The sequence below is a fragment of the Balaenoptera acutorostrata genome, chromosome 15, assembly GCF_949987535.1.
Source record: "Balaenoptera acutorostrata chromosome 15, mBalAcu1.1, whole genome shotgun sequence".
NCBI classification, from domain to species: domain Eukaryota; kingdom Metazoa; phylum Chordata; class Mammalia; order Artiodactyla; family Balaenopteridae; genus Balaenoptera; species Balaenoptera acutorostrata.
Window position 1 is genome coordinate 37,365,679 of NC_080078.1, and position 20,956 is coordinate 37,386,634.

General features: G+C 59.2%; 3 protein-coding genes across 10 annotated transcripts; 1 reads left to right on the plus strand and 2 right to left on the minus strand.

The window, feature by feature from the left end:
* The first annotated feature begins 1,023 nt into the window (after positions 1-1,023).
* Positions 1,024-11,632, plus strand: PKMYT1 (protein kinase, membrane associated tyrosine/threonine 1). Of its 4 annotated transcripts, none has more exons than XM_007181603.3 (9): positions 1,024-1,487; positions 1,885-2,131; positions 7,305-7,673; positions 8,544-9,037; positions 9,746-9,852; positions 9,992-10,164; positions 10,250-10,407; positions 11,309-11,407; positions 11,494-11,632. In XM_007181603.3, exons 3-9 carry the CDS (start codon positions 7,323-7,325, stop codon positions 11,603-11,605), a joined length of 1,494 nt encoding a protein of 497 aa, XP_007181665.2. In that variant the 5' UTR covers positions 1,024-1,487; positions 1,885-2,131; positions 7,305-7,322; the 3' UTR covers positions 11,606-11,632. The 4 variants fall into 4 exon arrangements, with proteins under 4 accessions (XP_007181665.2, XP_057385543.1, XP_057385541.1 ...); XM_057529560.1 differs by having other exon boundaries at positions 1,885-1,992; XM_057529558.1 differs by having other exon boundaries at positions 1,025-1,487; positions 7,179-7,673.
* Positions 11,633-11,732: 100 nt separating this feature from the next.
* PAQR4 (progestin and adipoQ receptor family member 4) lies at positions 11,733-15,293 on the minus strand. 2 transcript variants are annotated; one of them, XM_057529561.1, is made up of 3 exons: positions 14,754-15,293; positions 13,152-13,373; positions 11,733-12,966 (listed from the first exon to the last, which is right to left on the minus strand). In XM_057529561.1, the coding sequence occupies exons 1-3, from the start codon at positions 14,917-14,919 to the stop codon at positions 12,533-12,535; spliced, it is 822 nt and encodes a 273-aa protein (XP_057385544.1). In that variant the 5' UTR covers positions 14,920-15,293; the 3' UTR covers positions 11,733-12,532. The 2 variants fall into 2 exon arrangements, with proteins under 2 accessions (XP_057385544.1, XP_057385545.1); XM_057529562.1 differs by lacking the exon at positions 13,152-13,373.
* A 1,165-nt stretch (positions 15,294-16,458) lies between these two features.
* Positions 16,459-20,449, minus strand: KREMEN2 (kringle containing transmembrane protein 2). Of its 4 annotated transcripts, none has more exons than XM_007181607.2 (9): positions 19,977-20,449; positions 19,563-19,737; positions 18,733-18,824; positions 18,510-18,634; positions 18,155-18,191; positions 17,380-17,712; positions 17,190-17,312; positions 17,022-17,106; positions 16,459-16,776 (listed from the first exon to the last, which is right to left on the minus strand). In XM_007181607.2, the coding sequence occupies exons 1-9, from the start codon at positions 20,068-20,070 to the stop codon at positions 16,566-16,568; spliced, it is 1,275 nt and encodes a 424-aa protein (XP_007181669.2). In that variant the 5' UTR covers positions 20,071-20,449; the 3' UTR covers positions 16,459-16,565. The 4 variants fall into 4 exon arrangements, with proteins under 4 accessions (XP_007181669.2, XP_007181668.2, XP_028022246.1 ...); XM_007181606.2 differs by having other exon boundaries at positions 18,155-18,308; XM_028166445.2 differs by lacking the exon at positions 17,022-17,106 and having other exon boundaries at positions 16,502-16,776.
* Between the last annotated feature and the right edge of the window lie 507 nt (positions 20,450-20,956).

The following is a 20,956-nucleotide window of genomic DNA, read 5'->3' on the forward strand; positions in this document are numbered from 1 at the left end:
ACGCAGCGGTTAAGAATCCGCCTGCCAATGTAGGGAACACGGGTTCCAGCCCTGGTCCGGGAAGATCCCCCATGCTGTGGAGCAACTAAGCCCATGCGCCACAACTACTGAGCCTGTGTGCCACAACTACTGAAGCCCACGCACCTAGAGCCTGTGCTGCTCCGCAACAAGAGAAGCCATGGCAGTGAGAAGCCCGAGCAAGGAAGAGTAGCCCCCGCTCGCTGCAACTAGAGAAAGCTCATGCGCAGCAACAAAGGCCCAGTGCAGCCAAAAATACATAAATAAATACATTTATTTTAAAAAAAGAAGAAGAAAAGAAGGTGGGAAAGGAGACCTGATGAGATGGGGAGCTTTCTAGGGAGGGTGGCCTGGAAGAGTGACTCCCCTTGATCCTGTTAAACAGATAAAAAGTCCCCTCCGATGGAGGAAGAAGCAACCCCCCTGCTAAGAACTTTAAGGGGATCATCCTATTTGAATCTCCAGCTCGGTGAAGGAAGCGTAATCAGCTCCATTTTTACAGGAGAGGAGACTAGTCAGAAGCTCAGAAAGGCCCAGGGCCTTCCCAAGGTCGTTCAGTCAGGAAGGGGCTGAGGGAGGTTTGAGCTGTGCTTAAGTCTCAAATCCAAAGAATGGGAATGGCTGCCTCCAAGGTGGCCGAGGCCTGGAGGCAGGGAGGCTTCCTGGAAGAGGCAGAATTTTCTGGTTCACGAAGCCGCGCGTTCCGCAGGTGGAGGGTGTGTGTATGGGGTGTGTGTGTGTGTGTGTGTGTGTGTGTGTGTGATCCCCACCGCATCGGTGCGCGGCAGGCATGAGGAGGGAGCACTGAGCCCAGGGCACTCCACCTCGCCGGGACCCCGGAGGCGGCAGCGACTTCCTGTGCAGCCCCAAGTGACCGCCTCTTGGGGCTACACCTCCGGGTCGAAACGCAGTGACCATTCCCTTTATAGATGCGAAAACTAAGGCAGCCCAGCGAGGGCCGTGGGTGCCGGCACCGGGGTCTGGAGGTTGGTCGGCGTCCGGAGGTCGGTCGGGGTCCTGGGAACCAGGCGGGAGTACCCAAGAGCAGGCTCAGACCCCGCCTGGCGCCTCAGCCTCCAGGTGGCACCACGTAGCCACCCCCGCCCGGGGCCAGCACAGAGAAGGTTTCGCGCCTGCGCAGTGAGAGCGCTGGGCCGCGGAGCCGGCGGGGCGGGGTCGGAGACGCGCACGCAGGGGCGTTGGGGCGGAGCCACAGCAGGCTGTGAGCCTCTAATACGCTGCATCGGGGGTAAGAGGCGTTCCTGGGCGGGGCCTCGAGGCCGGTTTGGAATTTTTGGCGCGAGCCGTGTCCGCGCGCGTTCACGGGCCGTTCCCTCTCCGGAGAGTCCTCCTGCCCTGGCTTGGGGAGCGGTGGGCCGAAGACCCCGGACCGCTCCGAGGGCTCCTGTGCCCTCCGCCGACCCGGAATCTGGGACCTTGCTGAGCTGCGCCCCGCCCACCCGCCCCAGGTGAGCCCATACCCGGCCCTGAGGGTTCTCGGGCGGGATCGCCCTCTCCTCCCTTCTACCTCCCTCGCTAGCAACTCCTTGCCCCCTGACAGTCCTTCCCGGGATCTGCCTCACCCCCAACCCCCTCCCGCCTCCTTCCTCACCTCTCCGACAGCCCCACCTCTCCCTGGGCCAGCCCTGCCGTGGGCGGCTCCGCCCACTTCCCCTCTAGCGGCTCCTGCCCCTAGACGGTCCTTGCCCTCTTCCTTCCCCGGCCTCCCAATCCCTCTTCTTCTGGGAGGCCCCTTCCACAGCGACTGCTCCCCCTTTACTCGTCCCTCCCCAGGAAAAGCCCCACCGACCTTCCATCTACAGCCCCTCCCCCGTGACAGCTCGTCTGCTCAACTCTATTCGCCAGGGTTTCCCCACGCCCACGGAGGTGAATCAGCTGTGGCCCTGACCAGGAGGAACTCACAGTCTAGTGCGATAGACCGTGGTCAGCAGATGTGTCCTGCCCAGTGAGAGGGTGAGGCCCCTGAAAGCTGCAGAGCTCATCCCGGCCTGGCTTCTGCTCAGGGCCACCCTGGATTCACCGGGAGCCCCTGCTTCTCCTCCCTCCCCATCCCACCCCCAAAGCTGTTTGGCCATGCCAGTGGTGCTAGAACGTAAGTGACATTGGGATGATCTGAGAATTGGTTTAAGATGCAGGTGCCCAATGTCCCTGAATGTGATATGGCTGGGCCCAGAGGCTGTACTTCTAACCAGCACCCTAGGGGTTCCTGACACCCTGGTCCCTCACTTTGAGAAACTCTGGGATGGGATTCCTGAGATGCATAGAGGCAGAGGGAGGGTACCCACAGGCTGTAGGGTGAGTCTCCCATGCAGGCCCCTGTGGGGTCCCTCCCCTCATGCCTCACTCTCCTAGGCACTGGAGAGTACCCTTCAGATGACTGCTCCCTCCAGTTTCAGTCACTGACTCACCCCCTGCTGAGTATGGAATCTTCTGATACACCGTGGCTCCTCTCAAAATTGGACTTCTCTCCTTTTTTCCTTTTGTTCTTCTTTCAATTATAACATTATAGCAACACAGTAGCCCTCTTTGCTTCAATACAAAAGTCACTTACACCCGTGGGACCACTGTATTTTGTGTGTTCTTTCAGTTACTACTCAGAGCATTATTTATTATATATTATTTATTATATAACAGTGACTGAGGGATCTGCATGCCAGACACTAGACTAAGGCTTCCATGAAGTTAGCATTATAGGTCCACAAACCCCTGAGGCCAGGTGTGTTTCAGAATTCAAAATGTCTCCCATTTTAGAAAGCTAACAGGGTGCGTGTAACATTTATATGTAACACCATTCATTCATGGGTCTGGGACATCATTTCATAATCAAACACATTAATATTTCTGTCAAGAAATATATGATTATTTTACACTTAGAGGGAAGAATAGGCCAGGTCAGATTTTTCTGCTAAATGAGGTTTGCTTGTGGATATCCAGTTGTCCCAGCACCATTTGTTGAGAAGGACTGTTTTATTTCTGCTGAATTGTTTTGGCACCCTTGTCAAAATCAATTGACTATAAGTGTGAGGGTTTATTTCTGAACTCTCAGTTCTATTCCATTGATCTTCATGTCTATCCTTATGTGAGTACCACACTGTTTTGATTACTGTAGCTTTGTAGTAAGTTTTTTAAAATTAATTAATTTATTTTTATTCATTTATTTTTGGCTGCGTTGGGTCTTCATTGCTGTGTGTGGGCTTTCTCTAGTTGAGACATGGGGGCTACTCTTCATTGTACACAGGCTTCTCACTGCAGTGGATTCTCTTGTTGCGGAGCATGGGCTCTAGGCGCATGGGCTTCAGTAGTTGTGGCATGCGGGCTCCAGAGCACAGGATCAGTAGTTGTGGTGCACGGGCTTAGTTGCTTCGCAGCATGTGGGATCTTCCCGGACCAGGGCTTGAACCCGTGTCCCCTGCATTGGTAGGCAGATTCTTAACCACTGTGCCACCAGGGGAGTCCCGCTTTGTAGTAAGTTTTAAAATGGGGAAGTGTGAGTCCTCCAACTTTGTTTTGATTGTTTTGACTCTTTTGGGTCCTGTGAATTTCCATATGATTTTTAGGATCAGTTTGCCAATTTCTGTAAAGAAGCTACCTGGGATTCTGATAGTGATTGTGCTGAGTCTGTAGATCAATTTGGAGAGTATTACCATTTTACTTATATTAAGTCTTTGGATCTATGAACATATAATGCCTTTCCATTTATTTAGGTCATCTTTAATTTTTTAAAGAAGTTGGGGGAAGAAAGAAAAGCAAGTGTATGTGTATAATTTTTTTACATTGACCTTCTTTTTTACCATTTCTGGTTCTCTTCATTTGTTCCTGTGGGTTTGAGTTACCATCTGGTGTCATTTTCTAGTCCAATATAATTTTGTTCCCACACACTTAAATCTTTGTGCTGTTATTTGCAAGTATATTACATTTCTATATATTATATGCCCAACAATACAGTTACATACATAGTTTTATACAGTTGCTTTTTAAATCAGTTAAAAGAAGAAAGGAGAAAAATATGCATTTATACTGTCTTTTATATTACATAATTACCTTTACTGGTGCTCTTTCTTTTTTTCATGTACGTTTGAATTACTGTTTGGGATCACATACTTTCAGCTTGAAGAACTTCCTTTAGTTTTCCTTGTAAAGCAGGTCTGCTAGCAATGCATTCTTTCTGTTTTTGTTTATCTGGGAATACCTCTTTTTTGCCTTTATTTTTGAAAGATAGTTTCATTGGATATAGGATTCTTGGTTGACAAATTTTCCCCCTAGTGCTTGAATATGTCATCACACTTCCTTCTGGCCTCCACTGTTTCTTTTGAGAAGTTAACAGTTATTCTTATGGGGGGGGCAGTTGTCAGTGATGAGTCATTTTCTCTTGCTCCCCTCAAGATTTTCCCCTTGTTTTTGGTTTTCAGCAGTTTTAATATGGTGTGTCTGTGTGTGGATCTCTGCATTTATCCTACTTGAAGTTCATTGAGCTTCTTGGCTATGTTAATATTTTTAAAATCACATTTGGGAAGTTTTAATCCATACTTTTCCAGCTCCTTCTCTTCTCTCCTCTGGTGTACCCATCATGCATATGTTGATTCACTTAATGCTGTCCTAACATTTCTCTGAGGTTTGGTTCCCTTTTCTTTGTCTGTTTTTCAGATTGCATAATTTCTATCAAACTATCTTCAAGTTCACTGATTATTTCTTCTGCCAGTTCAAATCTATTGTTGAACCCCTCCAGTGAATTTTTTCATTTCAGTGACATTGTACTTTTCAACTATGCATTTGGTTCTTTTATAATTTCTACCTCATTATTGATATTCTCTGTTTAATGAGATGTTGTCATTGTGTTTCCTTTACTTCTTCAAGTGTGGTTTCCTTTAGTTCTTTGTACATATTTGTAGTGGCTACTGTGAAGTCTGTCTGTTAAATCTGACATCTGGTCTCTCTTACAGGGAGTTTTTGCTGTATGTTTTTTTTCCTGTGTATGGGTCACACTCTCCTGTGTCTTTGCATATTTTGTAATTTTTCTTTGACATTTTAGATAATATGTTGTAGCAACTGTGAATATTGGTTCCTCACCCTGCCCCTGGGGGCTTGGGATTGCTTTTGCTTGTTTAGTGACTGGCTGGACCACTGTAGTGATGTCTCTTTCCTAAGCAATGTGAAGCCTTTGACTTTGCTCCTCAGAGGGCCCAGCCTTGGGCATGTGCACAGTCCCTCTGGGACACTAGTGGTTTTATAGGGGCTCTGTTTGTCTTTTCCCTGATCATACCCAGCTGTCAGGCCCCACCAATTGCTGGATGATTGCTCTGTTGTTTTTGACAATGCCCTGGAACTGCTCCATAGACTGATCCAGTCAAATTTGGGCTTTAAAGGGGTAGCTTTTTTTTTTTTTTTTTTTTTTTTGTCTGTGTTGGGTCTTCGTTGCTGCGTGTGGGCTTTCTCTAGCTGCGGTGAGCGGGGGCTACACTTCGTTGTGGTGCTTGGGCTTCTAATTGCCGTGGCTTCTCTCATTGTGGAGCACAGGCTCTAGGTGCATGGGCTTCAGTAGTTGTGGTGCATGTGGGATCTTCCCGGACTAGGGCTCGAACCCATGTCCCCTGTATTGGCAGGCAGATTCTTAACCACTGCGTTACCAGGGAAGTCCCTAAAGGGGTAGCTTTGGAGTTCAGTGTTTAAGGTTTGTTCTGACCCCAGGAAGCCTCTTCTTAGCTGTCTCTTTCCCCAGTTCTCTCTGGTAAACTAGTTGTCCTGTGGTTCGCTTGTAGTGCTAATGGAGGTACCGGCCTCCTCCTAATTGCTTAGTACCAAAACCTTCACTGATTTTGAAGGGCCTTTAGGCTTGAACTTCTCACACTCTGCTTCTAATCAAGTCAGTTTTTTGCAGGGAGAGCTTTGGAGCTCTCTGTTTCATGACCTGCCTCTCCCTGGGCAGAATCTCCTGAGCCACAGCTCTGGAGCTGGGGACAGGGACAGTGGTGCCTGTTTCTCTGAGTAGGGGCTGGTGAAAGGAGGAAGCCCCCAGACTCTCTGCTACACTCAGCTGAAGTTTAGCCTCTGCTACTTGGAGATGGAAGTGAAACCCCACTAACTGAGTTTTAGCACCTCAACTACGAAAAAGGAAGCAAGAAAGAAATTTGAAATTCAGACTTTTTTTTTTTAATATAGAAATTTATTTATTTATTTATTTATGGCTGCGTTGGGTCTTCGTTGCTGCACGTGGGCTTACTTTAGTTGTGTCGATCGGGGGCTACTCTTCATTGCAGTGCACGGGCTTCTCATTGAGGTGGCTTCTCTTGTGGAGCACGAGCTCTAGGTGCACGGGCTTCAGTAGTTGTGGCATGGGGGCTCAGTAGTTGTGGCACATGGGCTTAGTTGCTCCGCAGCATGTGGGATCTTCCCGGACCAGGGATCGAACCCATGTCCCTTGCATTGGCAGGTGGATTTTTAACCACTGTGCCACCAGGGAAGCCCTAGACTTTCTTTTTTCCTTTGGAATTGGAGATAAGGGATAGCAGACCTGTGTTAATATTTCTACCTTACAGTCTTGGAAGAGGTTGGATTTTTTTTTTTTTTTTTTCTGGTTGCACCAGGTCTTAGTTGCGGCCAGCAGGCTCCTTAGTTGTGGCATGCAAACTCTTAGTTGCGGCATGCATGTGGGATCTAGTTCCCTGACCAGGGATCAAACCCGGGCCCCCTGCATTGGGAGTGCGGAATCTTAACCACTGTGCCACCAGGGAAGTCCCTGGATTTTTTATTTTTAAGTTTTAATTTTTATTTATTTAGTTTTTTGGCCATGTTTTATTTATTTATTTATTTATTTATTTATTTATTTATTGGCCATGCCACCCTGCTTGTGGGATGTTAGTTCCCCAACCAGGGATTGAATCCTGGGTCATGGCAGTGAAAGCGCCGAGTCCTAACCACAGGACCGCCAGGGAATTCCCCGAGGTGGGATATTTTAGGGCCAAACAAGGCAGGGATGTGCACACAGGTGGTCTGGCTCCAGAACATGCCTTGGTTTAACCTCTGCTGGACTGTGGGAACCTCCAGGACACGACCCCGTGGTTTTCAGTCTATGTGTCTCTAACCCCCAAGGTGCAGGTGACCACCTGCAGGCGTGCATACATTTGTATACCTTTTCCCACCAGGTGCGTGTTGTGCCTAAGGCAGAGTGTGTGTGTGTGGCATAGACTCGGCTCTCTTCTGCAGCCTCTTTGGGGCCATAGGACCAGGTGCTGTTTTGAGTGACACACTGTTCTGAACTCTGCCCCAAGGGGGCTCCTGTGCTGGACATGCCTGTGCCCGAAGAGGGCACCCCGCCACCGCTGAGTGGCACCCCCGTCCCGGTTCCAGCCTACTTCCGCCATGCAGAACCTGGCTTCTCCCTCAAGAGGCCTCGGGGGCTCAGTCGGAGCCTCCCGCCCCGGCCCCCTGCCAAGGGCAGCATCCCCATCAGCCGCCTCTTCCCTCCTCGGACCCCAGGCTGGCACCAGCCCCAGCCCCAGCGGGTGTCGTTCCGAGGCCGAGCCTCCGAGCCCCTGCAGAGCCCCGGGTATGACCCGAGCCGGCCGGAGTCCTTCTTCCAGCAGAGTTTCCACAGGCTCGGCCGCCTGGGCCACGGCTCTTATGGAGAGGTCTTCAAGGTGAGTCAGTGACAGCTCCCCAGGCCTGTCTGGGGTAACCCCCCTGCCACCTCGCCACCCCGGCTGGGATGGGACAGTGTCCTGAGAAGCCTGTTCCCCTCCTTTCCCCTGATGGCCCACCTCTTGGGACTGACAGGCTCCCCTCAGTGCTGGACTTGGCCGCTTTCTCATAACCCCCCACGCAGGCCCCTCTGAGGCCCCCTCAGAGCCTGGCACGCCTCGCGATGGCTCCCGCCTGCCACCTCCTCTTGCCTGGTGCCAGCTGTGTGGGGGTCTTGGCAAGCTCCACGAGGCCCCGGAGCCAGGCCACCCCCCGTCCCCAGTGCAGTGCCCACCCCACCTCCCTCCGGCTGCAAGCGCTCAGGCGACACCTCCATGCCACCTTTTGTTTCTTAAAATATATTTTCCAATCATGTATATCTCCTCTAAAATGGTAGTTTTCCTTACACAAGTACTACATGAAGACAATTTTGTTAAAAAGTACAGAGGCCCCTAGGTCAGGGGAAACCACGGTGATTCTCAGGTGGGCGTTCTTCCTTCCAGACTTCTCTCTGTACTTCTCTGGAGTTGACCAGATAGAAACAAACCCATCTCATATGCCGCACGGCAGACCACACTGCCCGTGCTGTTCTGTAGGCAGCTTTTTTACTTAACGCATCCTCCTGGGCCTGTACTTAGAGGTCTGCCCTGTCTCTTCTGTCGCTGGGTCTCCAGCAAACCAGCACCTGGGGTGGAGGTTTGTCCAGCTTTGCTCTTGCACACGTGGGGGTCACTGTAAGGTAGCTGCCGTGCCATACCTTCTGCACATGTGAAATCTTAACAGAATCTTCTGGGTTGTCCTCCTGAGTGGTTGTGCCCCCTCGCTTCCAGGTGCGCTCCAAAGAAGACGGCCGGCTCTATGCCGTGAAGCGCTGCATGTCGCCTTTCCGGGGCCCCAAGGACCGGGCCCGCAAGCTGGCCGAGGTCGGCGGCCATGAGAAGGTGGGGCATCACCCGTGCTGTGTGCGGCTGGAGCAAGCCTGGGAGGAGGGCGGCATCCTATACCTGCAGACAGAGCTGTGTGGGCCCAGCCTACAGCAGCACTGTGAGGCCTGGGGCACCAGCCTGCCCGAGGCCCAGGTCTGGGGCTACCTGCGGGACACCCTGCTGGCCCTGGCCCACCTGCACAGCCAAGGCCTGGTCCACCTTGACGTCAAGCCCGCCAATATCTTCCTGGGGCCCCGGGACCGCTGCAAGCTGGGTGACTTTGGGCTGCTGGTGGAGCTGGGTGCATCCGGAGCTAGCGAGGCCCAGGAGGGAGACCCTCGCTACATGGCCCCCGAGCTGCTTCAAGGCTCTTATGGGACAGCGGCAGATGTGTTCAGGTAGGGCTCGACATGGGAGGCTCTTCCTGGTGGGCGGGGGAGTGGTCAGCAGAGGGTCACCATCCTAGCCCAAAGTCAGGAAGACTTGCTGGGAGACGCCCCAAGGGGATGGGGGTCCCGCCCTCTAGTTGAGAGGGGTCTGGAGAGTTAAGCTGTCTAATCAGAGAACCCTCTGGAGCCACTTTACCTGATTCACTTGTCTCTTCACTCATCTCCTCACGACACCTCCAAGGGAGGGACTATTATTACTCCATTTACAGGGGAATCGGGCACAGCAGGTTAAGGGACTTTTCCCCAAGTCCACAGTGAGCAGGTGGTGAGGCTGGGCCTGGACCAGGCGCTGGGTTCCAAGGTCCATGCTGGTCACCACTGCTCTGCTTCTCACAGTAGCATCCAGTCACATCAACAGGATGATGAGAACATCACTGTTCACAACAGCGACCAGAGTGCCAGTCCTGTGGGGGCGGGGGGCGGGGGGTAGGTGGTGTGTGGCCTACGCTGGGCCCGGGGTCTGTGCTCCATGATGTCGTCCCCATCATCAGCCCTGCCGAGACCGTCTCAGGGCCCCCAGCCCCTCCTTCCCCGCCTCCCTGGCTCATGGTGGAAGATAGCATCCCTTTCCTACCCCTCTTCTTGGGGGTAGCCTGGGGCTCTGGGTTCTGTGTCTCGAGGTCAACCCTGCCCCTCTTCTGTCCCTGTCCCTCCCAGTCTGGGTCTCACCATCCTGGAGGTGGCGTGCAACATGGAGCTGCCCCATGGTGGGGAGGGCTGGCAGCAGCTGCGCCAGGGCTACCTGCCCGCTGAGTTCACTGCTGGTGAGTGGGGAGAGAGGATTGGAGGGGATGGACTGCCACAGGGAGGGCAGGCTCTCACGGGGGGGGGGGGTGGCTGGTGGCAAGGGACTGCCAGGCTCAAGGCCCCATCACCCCTGATGTGGCCCTGCCCCGGGGACAGGCCTGTCTTCTGAGCTGCGTTCTGTCCTCACCATGATGCTGGAACCTGACCCCAAGCTACGGGCCACAGCCGAGGCCCTGCTGGCCCTGCCCATGCTCAGGCAGCCGCGGCCCTGGACCGTCCTGTGGTACATGGCTGCCGAGGCCCTCAGTCGAGGGTGGGCCCTGTGGCAGGTAAGCCAGGGAAGGTGATGGGTGGCCCTGCTCTGTTCCCTGGCCCAGGGTCTACCTAGCCTCCCTCGGCCCCCTGTCCCCACAGGCCCTGCTTTCCCTGCTGTGCTGGCTCTGGCACGGGTTGGCACACCCTGCCAGCTGGCTGCAGCCCCTGGGTCCGCCGGCCACCCCGCCTGGCTCGCCGCCCTGCAGCCTCCTCCTGGACAGCAGCCTCGCCAGCAACTGGGATGACGACAGCATAGGGTGGGTGAGGGCTCCGGGCAGGCGGCTGGGGGTGCGGGGAGACGGGCCGTCAGCGTGGCCAGACCCCACGCCCGAGGCCCAGGCCCCAGCCCCATGGGAATTAGCAGTGAACCGGCATCTCTCCCACAAACCTGGCCCCCATCAAACCCCGGGAAGGAAACCAAGGCTGGTGGGGGTGCGGCCTGGCCTAGTTTGAATGCAGTTGTTTCTTCTAATCTCAGTGTGTGGACCAGGGGCCGTACGGAGCAGGGCAAACTGGCAACCTCACAGTGAGGGTGCTGCCATGCTGGGGAGGAGCACAGGGGCCACAGCACCTGCTGGGAAAGGCAGGCGGTGCAGCCCCCACCCCCCAGAGGCTGCCAGTACCCAAGGGCAAGGCGTTATCCTTCCTCTCAGGGCGCAAAACCCCCAGAGCCTGGTGAGCTCCTGCCCTGGGAGGAATTCCTTAGTCCCACGTGCCTGGTGGCCAAGTGAGAGGCTGTAATTAAGAAACTACTGCAAAGGAAACCACAAGCTCAGGGCAGACAGTTCTCAGAAGGAATCACGCCATTAACCCCTTCCTTACGAGAATGTCACCCCATTGCCATGGGGGCGCTTTATAGCAGACAAAGTGCCAGATGAGCTTCAGTTACCACAAGGTCATTTCAAAGTCAGCTCAGTCAGAGCCCATGTGTTCTAAAAAGGGACAGAGGTGGCCTTTGAGTGTGGTCAGGTAGACTTTAGAAGTTGTCAGAGTGCTCTTTCAACGTCCACCAGTGCCCGTTGTCCGAGAATGGCCCCTGCCTGTGCCAGGCAGCAGCCCGGAGCCCGCACAGGGTCAGGATCGGTGTTGCTGCTCCCACCCAGCCGTGGCCTCCTCCCCGCCCCTCGACACCCTGCTTGTCTTGCCCACCCCCCGCAGGCCCTCGCTCTCTCCAGAGGCCATCCTGGCCAGGGCTGCTGGGAGCACCTCCACCCCCTGCAGTGGCTCCCCTGCCCCCCGGGGCAGGTACACGCTGAGGTGAGCAGGCCCAGGGTCCCAGGGGGTGGGAGGGGGCAGCTTTCGGACCCTGAGAGTCATTTCTCTCTTTCCTTCTCTCCCCCTAGGGATTCTCTGGACCTAAGTGACATTGACTCAGAGCCCCCACAGGGCACCTTCCCCTCCTTTGAGCCCCGGAACCTCCTCAGCCTGTTTGAGGATTCACTGGGCCCAACCTGAGCCCACGGGCCCGGGCTCGGCACTTTTAACCTCTTAGCCCCTTCCCTCCATCCTCCTGGAGGCTGGGGTCCCTCTGGAAACTCCAGTGGTCCCTTCTGCCTGGCCGTGTCTAATAAAAGGTATTTGAATCTTGGGAGTACCCAAGCTTGCTTGCGCAGCAACACGGCACTTATTGACGTTGCCCAGGGTCTGAGGCCCCTGGGATGGGCCAAGGCTGAGCTCTGCTGCAAGGCCCCAAGCCCCAGGCTGGCAGACTGGAGCTGGGAGCCACCCACTGTGTGGAGCAAAGATTTCCTGAGCAGGCACGTCCCTGCTGGGCAGGTCGAGCTGTCAGAGCACTCAAGGTGGAGGGTGCCCTCAGCCCAGTGGGGCCTGGGTCCAGGGCCATTCAGCTCTTTACATCTCTGTGCCAGTTACCTGGAAAAAGCAGCAGCCACCACCCTCCTGCCCCTAGGTCCTGGGATAAGAGGCTAGTCCTGTTGTCCAGACCCCTCATTCCACAGTCTCTGGACAGCAGGGAGAACGGGCTGCTGGGAGGGCCAGCATGCAGGGTGGACAGACAGAGGGCAGGAGGCTGGGCTAGGCAGCTGTGAGGTGCCTTATGTGAGGGTCAGGGTGGGTGATGGCTCTGGGCTGGCAGGATCCCAACTGTCCCTTTGGCCCAAACCTCACAGGTCCCAGAGGGTAAAAACAGGCCCAGAGAAGGGAAGGTTTCCTTTCAGCCTATAAGTCCCGTGGAAGAAGGCAGGAAGGGGAAGTGGAGCTCCAACGTGTGAGTAAAAGAGGGTAGTCCACAGGGAAGAATGGATGAACAGACGAGGGCACCCCGCTAGGAGGTCCCATTTGCTGGAAGCATCCAGGGAGCCAGCATGGTGCTGTTGGCCCTAGAAGACTGTGAGCAGGCCGGCATGGCGGGCGGGAGGTGGCTCAGTCCGGGGGGCAGATGTGCCGGGCAGCCCAGAGCAGGTCAGGCACGACGCCAGCGTGCAGCTGGAGGATGGAGCCCACGCTGAGCAGGTGCATGATCTGGTGTGAGTTACCCCAGTAGTCGAAGCGGCCCGGTCCCCAGCGCTCCGGCAGGCGGGCCACGTTCACCAGCCCCCCAAGCAGTGCCAGTGCATCCATGCGCAGGTAGCAGCGCAGGGAGCCTGGAGCCCCAGAGCCCAGCCCCACTCCCCGGGCCCCAAACATGAGAAGGCGGGCGCCAGCCTGCCAGCCAAAAGCGCGGAGCCGGGTACTGGTGGAGGGGGCAGTGAGGGCCCGCCAGCCTGCCACACCCGACAACACGGTGTAGGCCACCAGGGCAGCTGGGCGCAGCCAGGGCCTGCAGGCCAGGGTGCAGTGGATGATGGGCAGGGCCCCTGCACAGAGGAGAGAGGCAGGAGAGGGCACATCAGTCTGGGGGTCCACCTGCCCTTGTCCCTTTTTTTTTTTCCTTCCAGTTTCCCTGATACCTGCCCTTTCTATCTCAGGCTCATGTGAGTGTACCCGACCCCCAGCTCCCATCCTTCAAGCCCTCCGCCCCCCACCCTATCCCTTGGCTCACCGAGGGTGTTGACGAGGCAGACCCCACACATATCCAGGGCAAGGAGCCGAGTGTACACAGGGCTGCCCCCTTTGTGGCACATGAAGAGGTGATAGAGCACAGAGCCTGCAGGGGGTGCCAGGCAGGCTACACAGTGTGTGCCCCACAGCCAGCCATCCTTGCCCAGCTGACCCCAGGGCAAGGTCATGGGCAGCAGCACCAGGAAGCCCAGCAGGGCCAGCCCTGGGGGAGGGAGACAGTTTTCCATCAGACAGCTTCAGCATTGAGGACAAGTCATGTCCTCAATGAGGCCACAGGCTAGAGGGATGGGAGCAAGACAGGTCCTGACAAGGCTGTTGGCCAACTCTTGGCCGGCCCTGGACAGAGGCAGGCTCTGGGCTTTCAGTAACTTTATTTAGCAGAGCTCACAATAGTTCTGGGAAGGGGAGACCATTATCCCCACTTTATAGGTGAGGAAACCGAGTAACCTGCCCCAGGGGACCCCAGCAAGTAAGCAATGAAGCAGCACAGAGCCCCGGGCAGTCTGACTCCCAAGCTGGTCTCACCCTTGCAGCCACCACACCACTTCCCAGGAAAGCAGGGGGCCCCCACTCCCCAGTCTGGCCTAGGTATATCAGCAAAAGCCAGAGGGGGCATGATCTCAAGGTGAGTTCTGAATCTGACATGTAGGCAATGACAACAGATCCCAGGGCCACTTAGCTTGCTCCTCCCAATCCCTATGTCCTCTCTCTCCAGAAGGGACCAGACAGATGGAGGCTGTGGGCCTTTTTGTCCACTAGAGCAGGTGAGGCCAGGCAGGGCAGGGGGCTGAAAGAACCCTGTTCCACCTTCTACCCAGGCACCTTTTCAGGGAATTCCAGTCCTCCCAGTCCAGGCCTTCAGGACCATTCCTACCACTTCCTGCAGGCACTTTGGCATTGCCCTCACACGGGTCAAAGGTCGGCACTGGCAGGCTGTGGCCGCTGACTGCCCACTCTTGGCAGGGTCTAGCCAGGCCACAGTCCCCCAGGGGGCAGGTACCAAGGCTGGGCCCAGCGCATTCAGGGCCCCGCTCTCCACCCGGGTAGGCCAAGGACGGGCAGGGCTGTGTCAGCACAGCTCCGCGGGGCCGCGGAGGAGGGGCCCGGCTCCTGCGGCGGGGAGGGGGGGGCGGGGGCGGGGGAGGAGACGCCACCAGGCGGAGCCCGGCGGCTGGGCTGCTCCGGGCGGGCGGGGACGGCAGGGCGGCCGGGGCCTAGCTTCTCCTGGGCCCCTCCTCGCCAAAGTCAACACCCATCTCCGGGACGGGTGCTGGCGGTAGAGGGTGCCAGGGCGCAGGGATTACGAAGCGGCCGGACACCAAGTTACTTATTCCCAGGGCTCAGAGGGATTAAGCGGACTCGGTCTCCGACTCTGCTTCCCTCGCCTGCCCCGGGGGCCCCGCCGGGGGAGCAGAAGCGGGCAGCGACGATCGGCACAATGGCAGCTTTGTCACCGCGGCTCCTGGCCGTGCCAGGGCCGGGGCAGCCCAGGACCTGGGCGCTGGGGCTCTCCTCGGCCTTCGGGCCCCTGGCCGGGCGCGGGCAGGGCTGCCGCGGATGGGGGATGCGGGGCGCGGCTCACCGTGCGTGTAGATGTTGCCCAGCTCGTTGTGCATGTAGAAGAGGCTACGCAGGCAGCCCGAGCCGCTGCTGGCCGGCCGGTAGCCGGTGAGCACGAACTTGTTGAACTGCAGGTGCGGCGGCGAGCTGGCCCAGTCCAGCAGGCGCGGCCCGGCCAGGAACGCCATGGCCCGGCCGGGCGAAGTCGGTCCGCGCTCCTCTTGCCCCCAGGTCTCCTCAGCGGGCCAACAGCACCCGGAGCCTCATCCCTGCGCCCGCCCACCTCCCAGTGCTCGGTCCGCGCACGCGCTGGCCCGGGGGGTCCCAGCCCGTGCCCCCCTCCCGCGCTGCGCACGCGCGGGCCCCGCGACCCCACGCCTGGGCGGAGGCCGGGGACGCACAGGAATCCGGAGCGCAGTGCGGCTGGCAGGCGCTGTGCAGGGACAGCTCGCGGCGGCTGCTGTGGCGGCGGCTGCTGTGGCGGCGGCAGCGGCCAGTAGTCTCTCGGCTGCCGGGAGGACGGGCGCGGCCGGACGCGGGAGGGGACGCCAGGCTCCGCCCCAGCTGCTCGCCCCCGCCATCCCGCCAGGGTTTCGCGCTCTGGGCTCCTGACGTCGCGGCTGCGAGGGCCAATGGGCGCGGCCGGCTGGGAGGTTCCTCCCGGCAGCCGCCCAGGCCTCAGCGTCTTAGCATAATATATGCGGTCCCAGTCTCATTTGCATGGGGTGCCTGTTGGATTGGGACCCGACGTTCTGGGTCCCGGTGGCTCGCGTTCCCTTGCAGTTCGCGCCCGGGCTTTTCGCGCGACCCCCAGGTCGACTCACCCTTGGGCATTCACCCTCCCGGGCACAGCCCCTCCACCCTGCAGCACCCCACAGCCCGGGCTCTGTCCAAGGTGCTGCCGACCCGGGATTTTCGGACGGGTCAGGTCTAGAGCCGGTGCGCCCCTACTCCACCGGTGATATCTCCACTCTCCCGACTTCCCCGGAGCGCAGCAAGGCGTGCCGAGATGCCCAGGCCTCTAGGGGTGTGCCTGACGTGCCCGGAGCCCTCCAGTGAGGCCCTGCCCTTCGGGCCAGGCTTCTTCGAGCTTGGGCTGGGCCAAAGTCGCTCACTGTTCAAGCCAAAGGCGCATCTTCGGCCCCGCCCAGGACGGGCAGGAAACGGAGAGGGAGAGAGGGCAGGAGGCCAGGGAAGAAAGTTCAGTCCCCACCAGGGTTCATCCTAAATCAGGTCCACGAAGGCATCCCTTCTTCTGCTTAACCCTGCTGACAACCGGCCTCCACCTCCTTCCCTTCTCCAGGACCCCGCCCACTCATCCTTCCGCCTCCGCGGTTCCTCTGCATTCCAGGCTGCTACACGAAACTCTTTGCGATGAACGCCTTTAACTTGCATGCACACAACCAGTCTTGGCACTGTACCCTCATAGCTCTTCCCACACGTAAGAAATTCCGGAGCCCTGTACCAAAATAGGTTCTTTATTCAAAGTCTATGATTGGTCTTTTGACCACTTTTGTTGACCTCTCACATTTCACTTTGGGCAGCAGTCCAGAACCACCCCAGGAGGGGCTCAAAGACCCAGGTATCGAGGTCTATGAGAGAAGTCGGATTCCTCTTGCCCTTTGGCCTTGACCATCTGGACCCCGAGGGTCAGGTGAAGTTCCCAATAATAGCACCAGATGCTTCCTGTCCGACGTCTGGCCTCCTTGAGATGACTAGAGGCCGAGCTGCCAAGCTTCAAAAGGGCAGAAGGCCAAGGTAGACAGTGTGTGGCAAAGGGTCTCAGGAGTCTATCCCGCTGCAGGAGGGTCCAGTGGACCCTGGGGGTCCCGAGTCAGAGAGCAGAGATGAGTGAGCGCAGGGAACTCTGGCTGGAGGCGCTCAATGGCCGGTAACTCGCGGTTAGACTCTCATCCTGGGGGTCCCCGGGAGGACAGGGCAGGGCGACCCCTCGAGGCCGGCGGTACCAAACGGCCCAGCTTCTTGCGGGGTCCCGGGAAGGCCCCAACGCTGAGGGCCCTTTACCCGGAGCCAGCAGGCAGCTCCTAGAGAGGGAGCAGACGTCAGCCGAACCCCCAACCAACCTCACCTCCAGCACCTTGCTTCGCTTGTGATCCCACGCGTCCCTCGAACGCGTGATCCTCGTCCCTCGAACCCAGGAGTTCCTTCCAGCCCTGTTCCCGTCGTGGGCCCTAGCTTCCCACCAGGGCCCCCCACGCCCCGGGGCACCGGGGCGGGGCGTCAGGCTCCCGGCAAGGTCCGCCCTCAGGTCCTGCCCCAGAGCGCGCACCGTCCGCGCAGCAGGCGCAGCAGCGACAGCAGCAGCAGCAGCAGCAGCAGCACTGAGACGGTCGTCACCGTCAAGAAGACCTGGGCTGCGGGCACACGAGTGTGGTGAGGACAGGGCTTGGAAGGGGCTGTTCCCCAAACTCTCTCCCGCCTCCCACGCCCGTCTCACCCCCCATCGCGGCCTCTGGAGCCCCAGGCCGGGGGCTGCAGCTCACGTTGGCCCCGTCGGGGGGCTCTGCAGGGGTCTGGGCCGAGCCCTTGGGGGGCGCAGGGTCGTCGGCGTCCTGCAGCCCTGCGGAGAGGGGTGTGAGGCAGGCTGGCGGGGGAGCGGGCTGAGGGGGGACGCGGCGGGGCCTCACCGCGGTAGGTGAGCGCGAAGCCCTGCGCATGGCCGCGAGCGTCGCTGCGGAAGGTGAGCAGCAGTGCGGCGGAGCGCAGGCGCAACGGCCCCGGCGGCGGCGGGCGGGCGCCGTCGAAGGCGCGGAGCAGGCTGCCCGAGGCGGCGTCGCGCAGCTCCAGCTGGTCGCGCGGGTCCGCCAGCTCGAAGAGGCGGAAGGTGAGCTCCAGCGCGGCGCCCGGAGGGCCCAGCGCCCAGCTACAGTTCCGGTCCGGCCCGTACTCGTCCGGGAAGTCCGGGGAGTAGATGACACCTTGAGGTGCGGTCCAGTTCCCCTGGCAGGAGCCCACGGACACTGTGGGCGGGGCCGGCGGTCAGAACCCGGAGACCGGCGGGCTCCTCCTTCTACATAGAGCCCCGCCCCTTCCTAGCTAGGCCCCGCCCCAGACAGACTAACCTCATCTTCGGACCCCATCTCCACCCCAGGTTCAGCCCAACTCCCTCCTCCGACCCCGTCCAACCCCTTCCATAGGCCCCGCTGTCAAACTATTAATCCCCTCCTCAAGTCTCGCCCTGAAACAATTCCTTTCTCAGGTCCCGTCCTCAGACCCAGACCCCTGGCCCCAGGGTCAGCCCAGCCCCCTCTTCAGGCCCAGTCCTCAACCCAATCCCTTTATTAGGCCCCGCCCCCAACCTACCGCCTTCCCTTCCCAGATCCCGCCCCCTGTCACGGCATCGCTGAGTCTCACTCAGACTCTTCCCGTCATCCGAGCCCCTCATCCCTGCCCACTCCTCGCCTTCGTAGATGCCCAGGCGCCCATCGCCGCCGCACAGCTGGCCCGGGTGGCCAAAGCAGATCTGGTCACAGTCGGTGGCCGGAGCCGGGCGTCCCCGGGCCAGGTCGCTTTCAGAGCCACAGAAACAGGCGTAGCCAGCCTCCACGCCGGCCAACTGGGAGCACAGACTGGGTGACCCCCGAGACAGGGGCTGGGGTGGGGGTGGGGTGGTGGGAGCCAGGGGTCGGGGTCGGAAGTGGGAATCGGGCTGGGGGTTCAGAAATCAGTGTCAAGGTTTGGCCTCAGAGTTGGAAGTTGATTTGGGTCCTGAGGTCAAGGTCAGGGGTCACCACTGGTCTGGGCAGGTGGGCAATACCTGGTAGCCCTTCATGCGGCAGAAGCGAAGGCACACCTGGACCGTGAGCTTTGTTGAGGTGCCGCTGGGGCCGCTGAGGGCCGGGGGTGCCCCAGAGTCCACGAAGCAGCCCAGGTACCCAGGCACTGAGGGGGCAGCAGAGTCACGCTCAGTGAGGTGCCTCCAAAAGCGAACTCTGCCCAGGCAGCCCGGCCTCCACCATTGTCCAGCCCGGCCCACTCACTATGACACGTGGGGATATCGCAGTAGCGCCAGTAGATGCCCTCCTCCGTCTCGGCCACGTAGCACCATGGCTGCACATCACCATCTGGGTTACTGTAGGTACAGGAGAAAAAGTTGGGATCCTACCGTCCCAAGAACGGCAAATTCCAGCCCTGACCCACGGCTTATTCTCAAAATGGCCACCGTGTGTGTTAGAGCAAATTCTGGTTTGCCCACCAGAATGGATGTCGATTTCCGAGTGGACGGTGTGAAATCATTAAAGGGCCCTGGGGGCTGATTTTAGGTCTTCAGCTGTTGCTAGGCTATGAGGACTTTGAGGCCATTTGTAGTATTCGCCCTCCGCCCAGCCATGGGCCTCAGCCAAGTCCCTTATCTTGGAATCCTGCTTTAAAGCAGAAGTGATGAGCCCTAAGCTTTGCGGTTCAGCAGGGAAGTGTCCTCCCGCTCAGCTCGGTCCCTGCCGCTTCAGACCGAAACTGTGGCTCTGAACCCCCAATCCCTCCGTCACCACCAGTAGATGTGTCTCAAAAGAAGCTGTGAGCCAAGGGCCCGGCCCCTCACTCCAGGGCTTGCCCTCTGACTACGCCACGCCCTTATGGGCGCCTTGAGTGCCCAGGCCTGACCTGAGGCTCTGCAGAAGTTATGCGCCTAAGGCCCGACCCGGGTCAGAAAAGGTTCTACCTCACGCTTAAGCCCCGCCCCTAGGCCCTCGAGACGGCCCCTGTGCCCGCCCAGCAGAGACCTCCTCTCCGCCCATGCCGAGGCCCAGCCCCAGGCCAACGCCTGTAATAGTGCACCCAGCCCCGCCCCAGCGAAGGCCCCGCCCCTCACCGGCAGAAGTTGTGCGCGCCCAGCCCCCAGCGGCCGTGGGGGTCGCTGGCGCTGCTGTAGCTGTGCTGCTGCGTCTGGTCCCAGTAGAGGCACGGGCGGCCAGCCCCGCGCGGGCCCGTGCGGTTCTGGTGGCCGCGGTAGTCTGCGCCATTCACCTGGAAGCACTCGGACAGGCCTGCACGGCGACGGCGGGGCCTGGGGAGGTCCTGACCCTTGCCGGGCATCCTCACCCCACACTCCGACGCCAACTCCCGCCCGGCTCCCCAGCCAGCGCCCCCGGCGCCCACGGGGCCCTCGGGCTGCTCAGCTGCTGCCACCACCTGCTCTGCCCCCTCGCCAGTGGGACTCGGGTTCTAGGCGCGGAGGCCGAGGAGGGAAGGGTGACCTCGGCCCACTCGCCGGGCCGCGACTCACCTGGGCTATGCAGGTTCCCAGCTGAGGCCCCGCGTGGCAGCAGCAGCCGGAGCAAGAGAAGGAGGAGGAGGCCCTGCGGGGCCCGTGTCCCCATCGCCCCCAACCAAGAAGAGGTCGCCCTGGCCCGCACAAGGCCCTTGTCGCTCCGGGGTCTCCCAGGCGGCCTGGGGGGCGTTGTCCTCTGACAGTCTGTCCTCGTCCCCGCTCTGCGAGGCGCTCTCTGTCTGGGGCGGGGAGGGGGGGGGGCGGTAATATCTCCCAGGGGTATTTGCCTCCTAGGGTTTCTGGCCCTGAAGGCGTCTCTCTGTCCCGGGCCCTACTGGGAGTCTCCCCGGGGGGACGATCTCTGGCCAGGGACGTTCTCCGTCTCTGCCTCTCCGGGCTCAGGGTCCTGCCTCGGCTTCCACACCCGCCCCCTCCCTCTGCCTCTTGCTCTCTGAGTCTCCCTCGCCCAGGTCTCCAACGCGCTGGCTCCTGCCCCCCTCGCGTCCCTCCGCGCGTCCCTCCCCCCGGGTCCCTCCCTCCCTCCCCACCCCCCACCGAGGCAGGGAAGCCCCGCCCGAGACTGGAGCGGAGGCAGCAGGTCCAGACGCCTCCCACGCCCGCCCCCCATCTCCGGGACCCTCTGTGTCCCGGAGCGCGCCTCCCCTCCCTTCCTCCTCTCAGGGTCGGTGAAGGTTCCTGCGGGCGCGTGTGGAGGAGGCCCGGCCAGGCTGGTGGACAGAACGACCCTAATGGGGGAGACACAGGACCCTCTCCCGAGGCCACACGTCCCCGGGGCACCCGGAGTCCCCAGCTCACAGACACCCTTGAATGAAGTGCAGGCACGCTCTCCCACTCAGTCACCCATTCATTGTGAGACGCTCACACGCACACCCTCTTTCGGATCTTCACGCCTCTCCCTTCCCAGGTCCCGACGCCTCTGGCCTGAGGAAGCGCCACTCCCTGCCCCCGCACCCGCCCGACGGGCTGGAATGGTG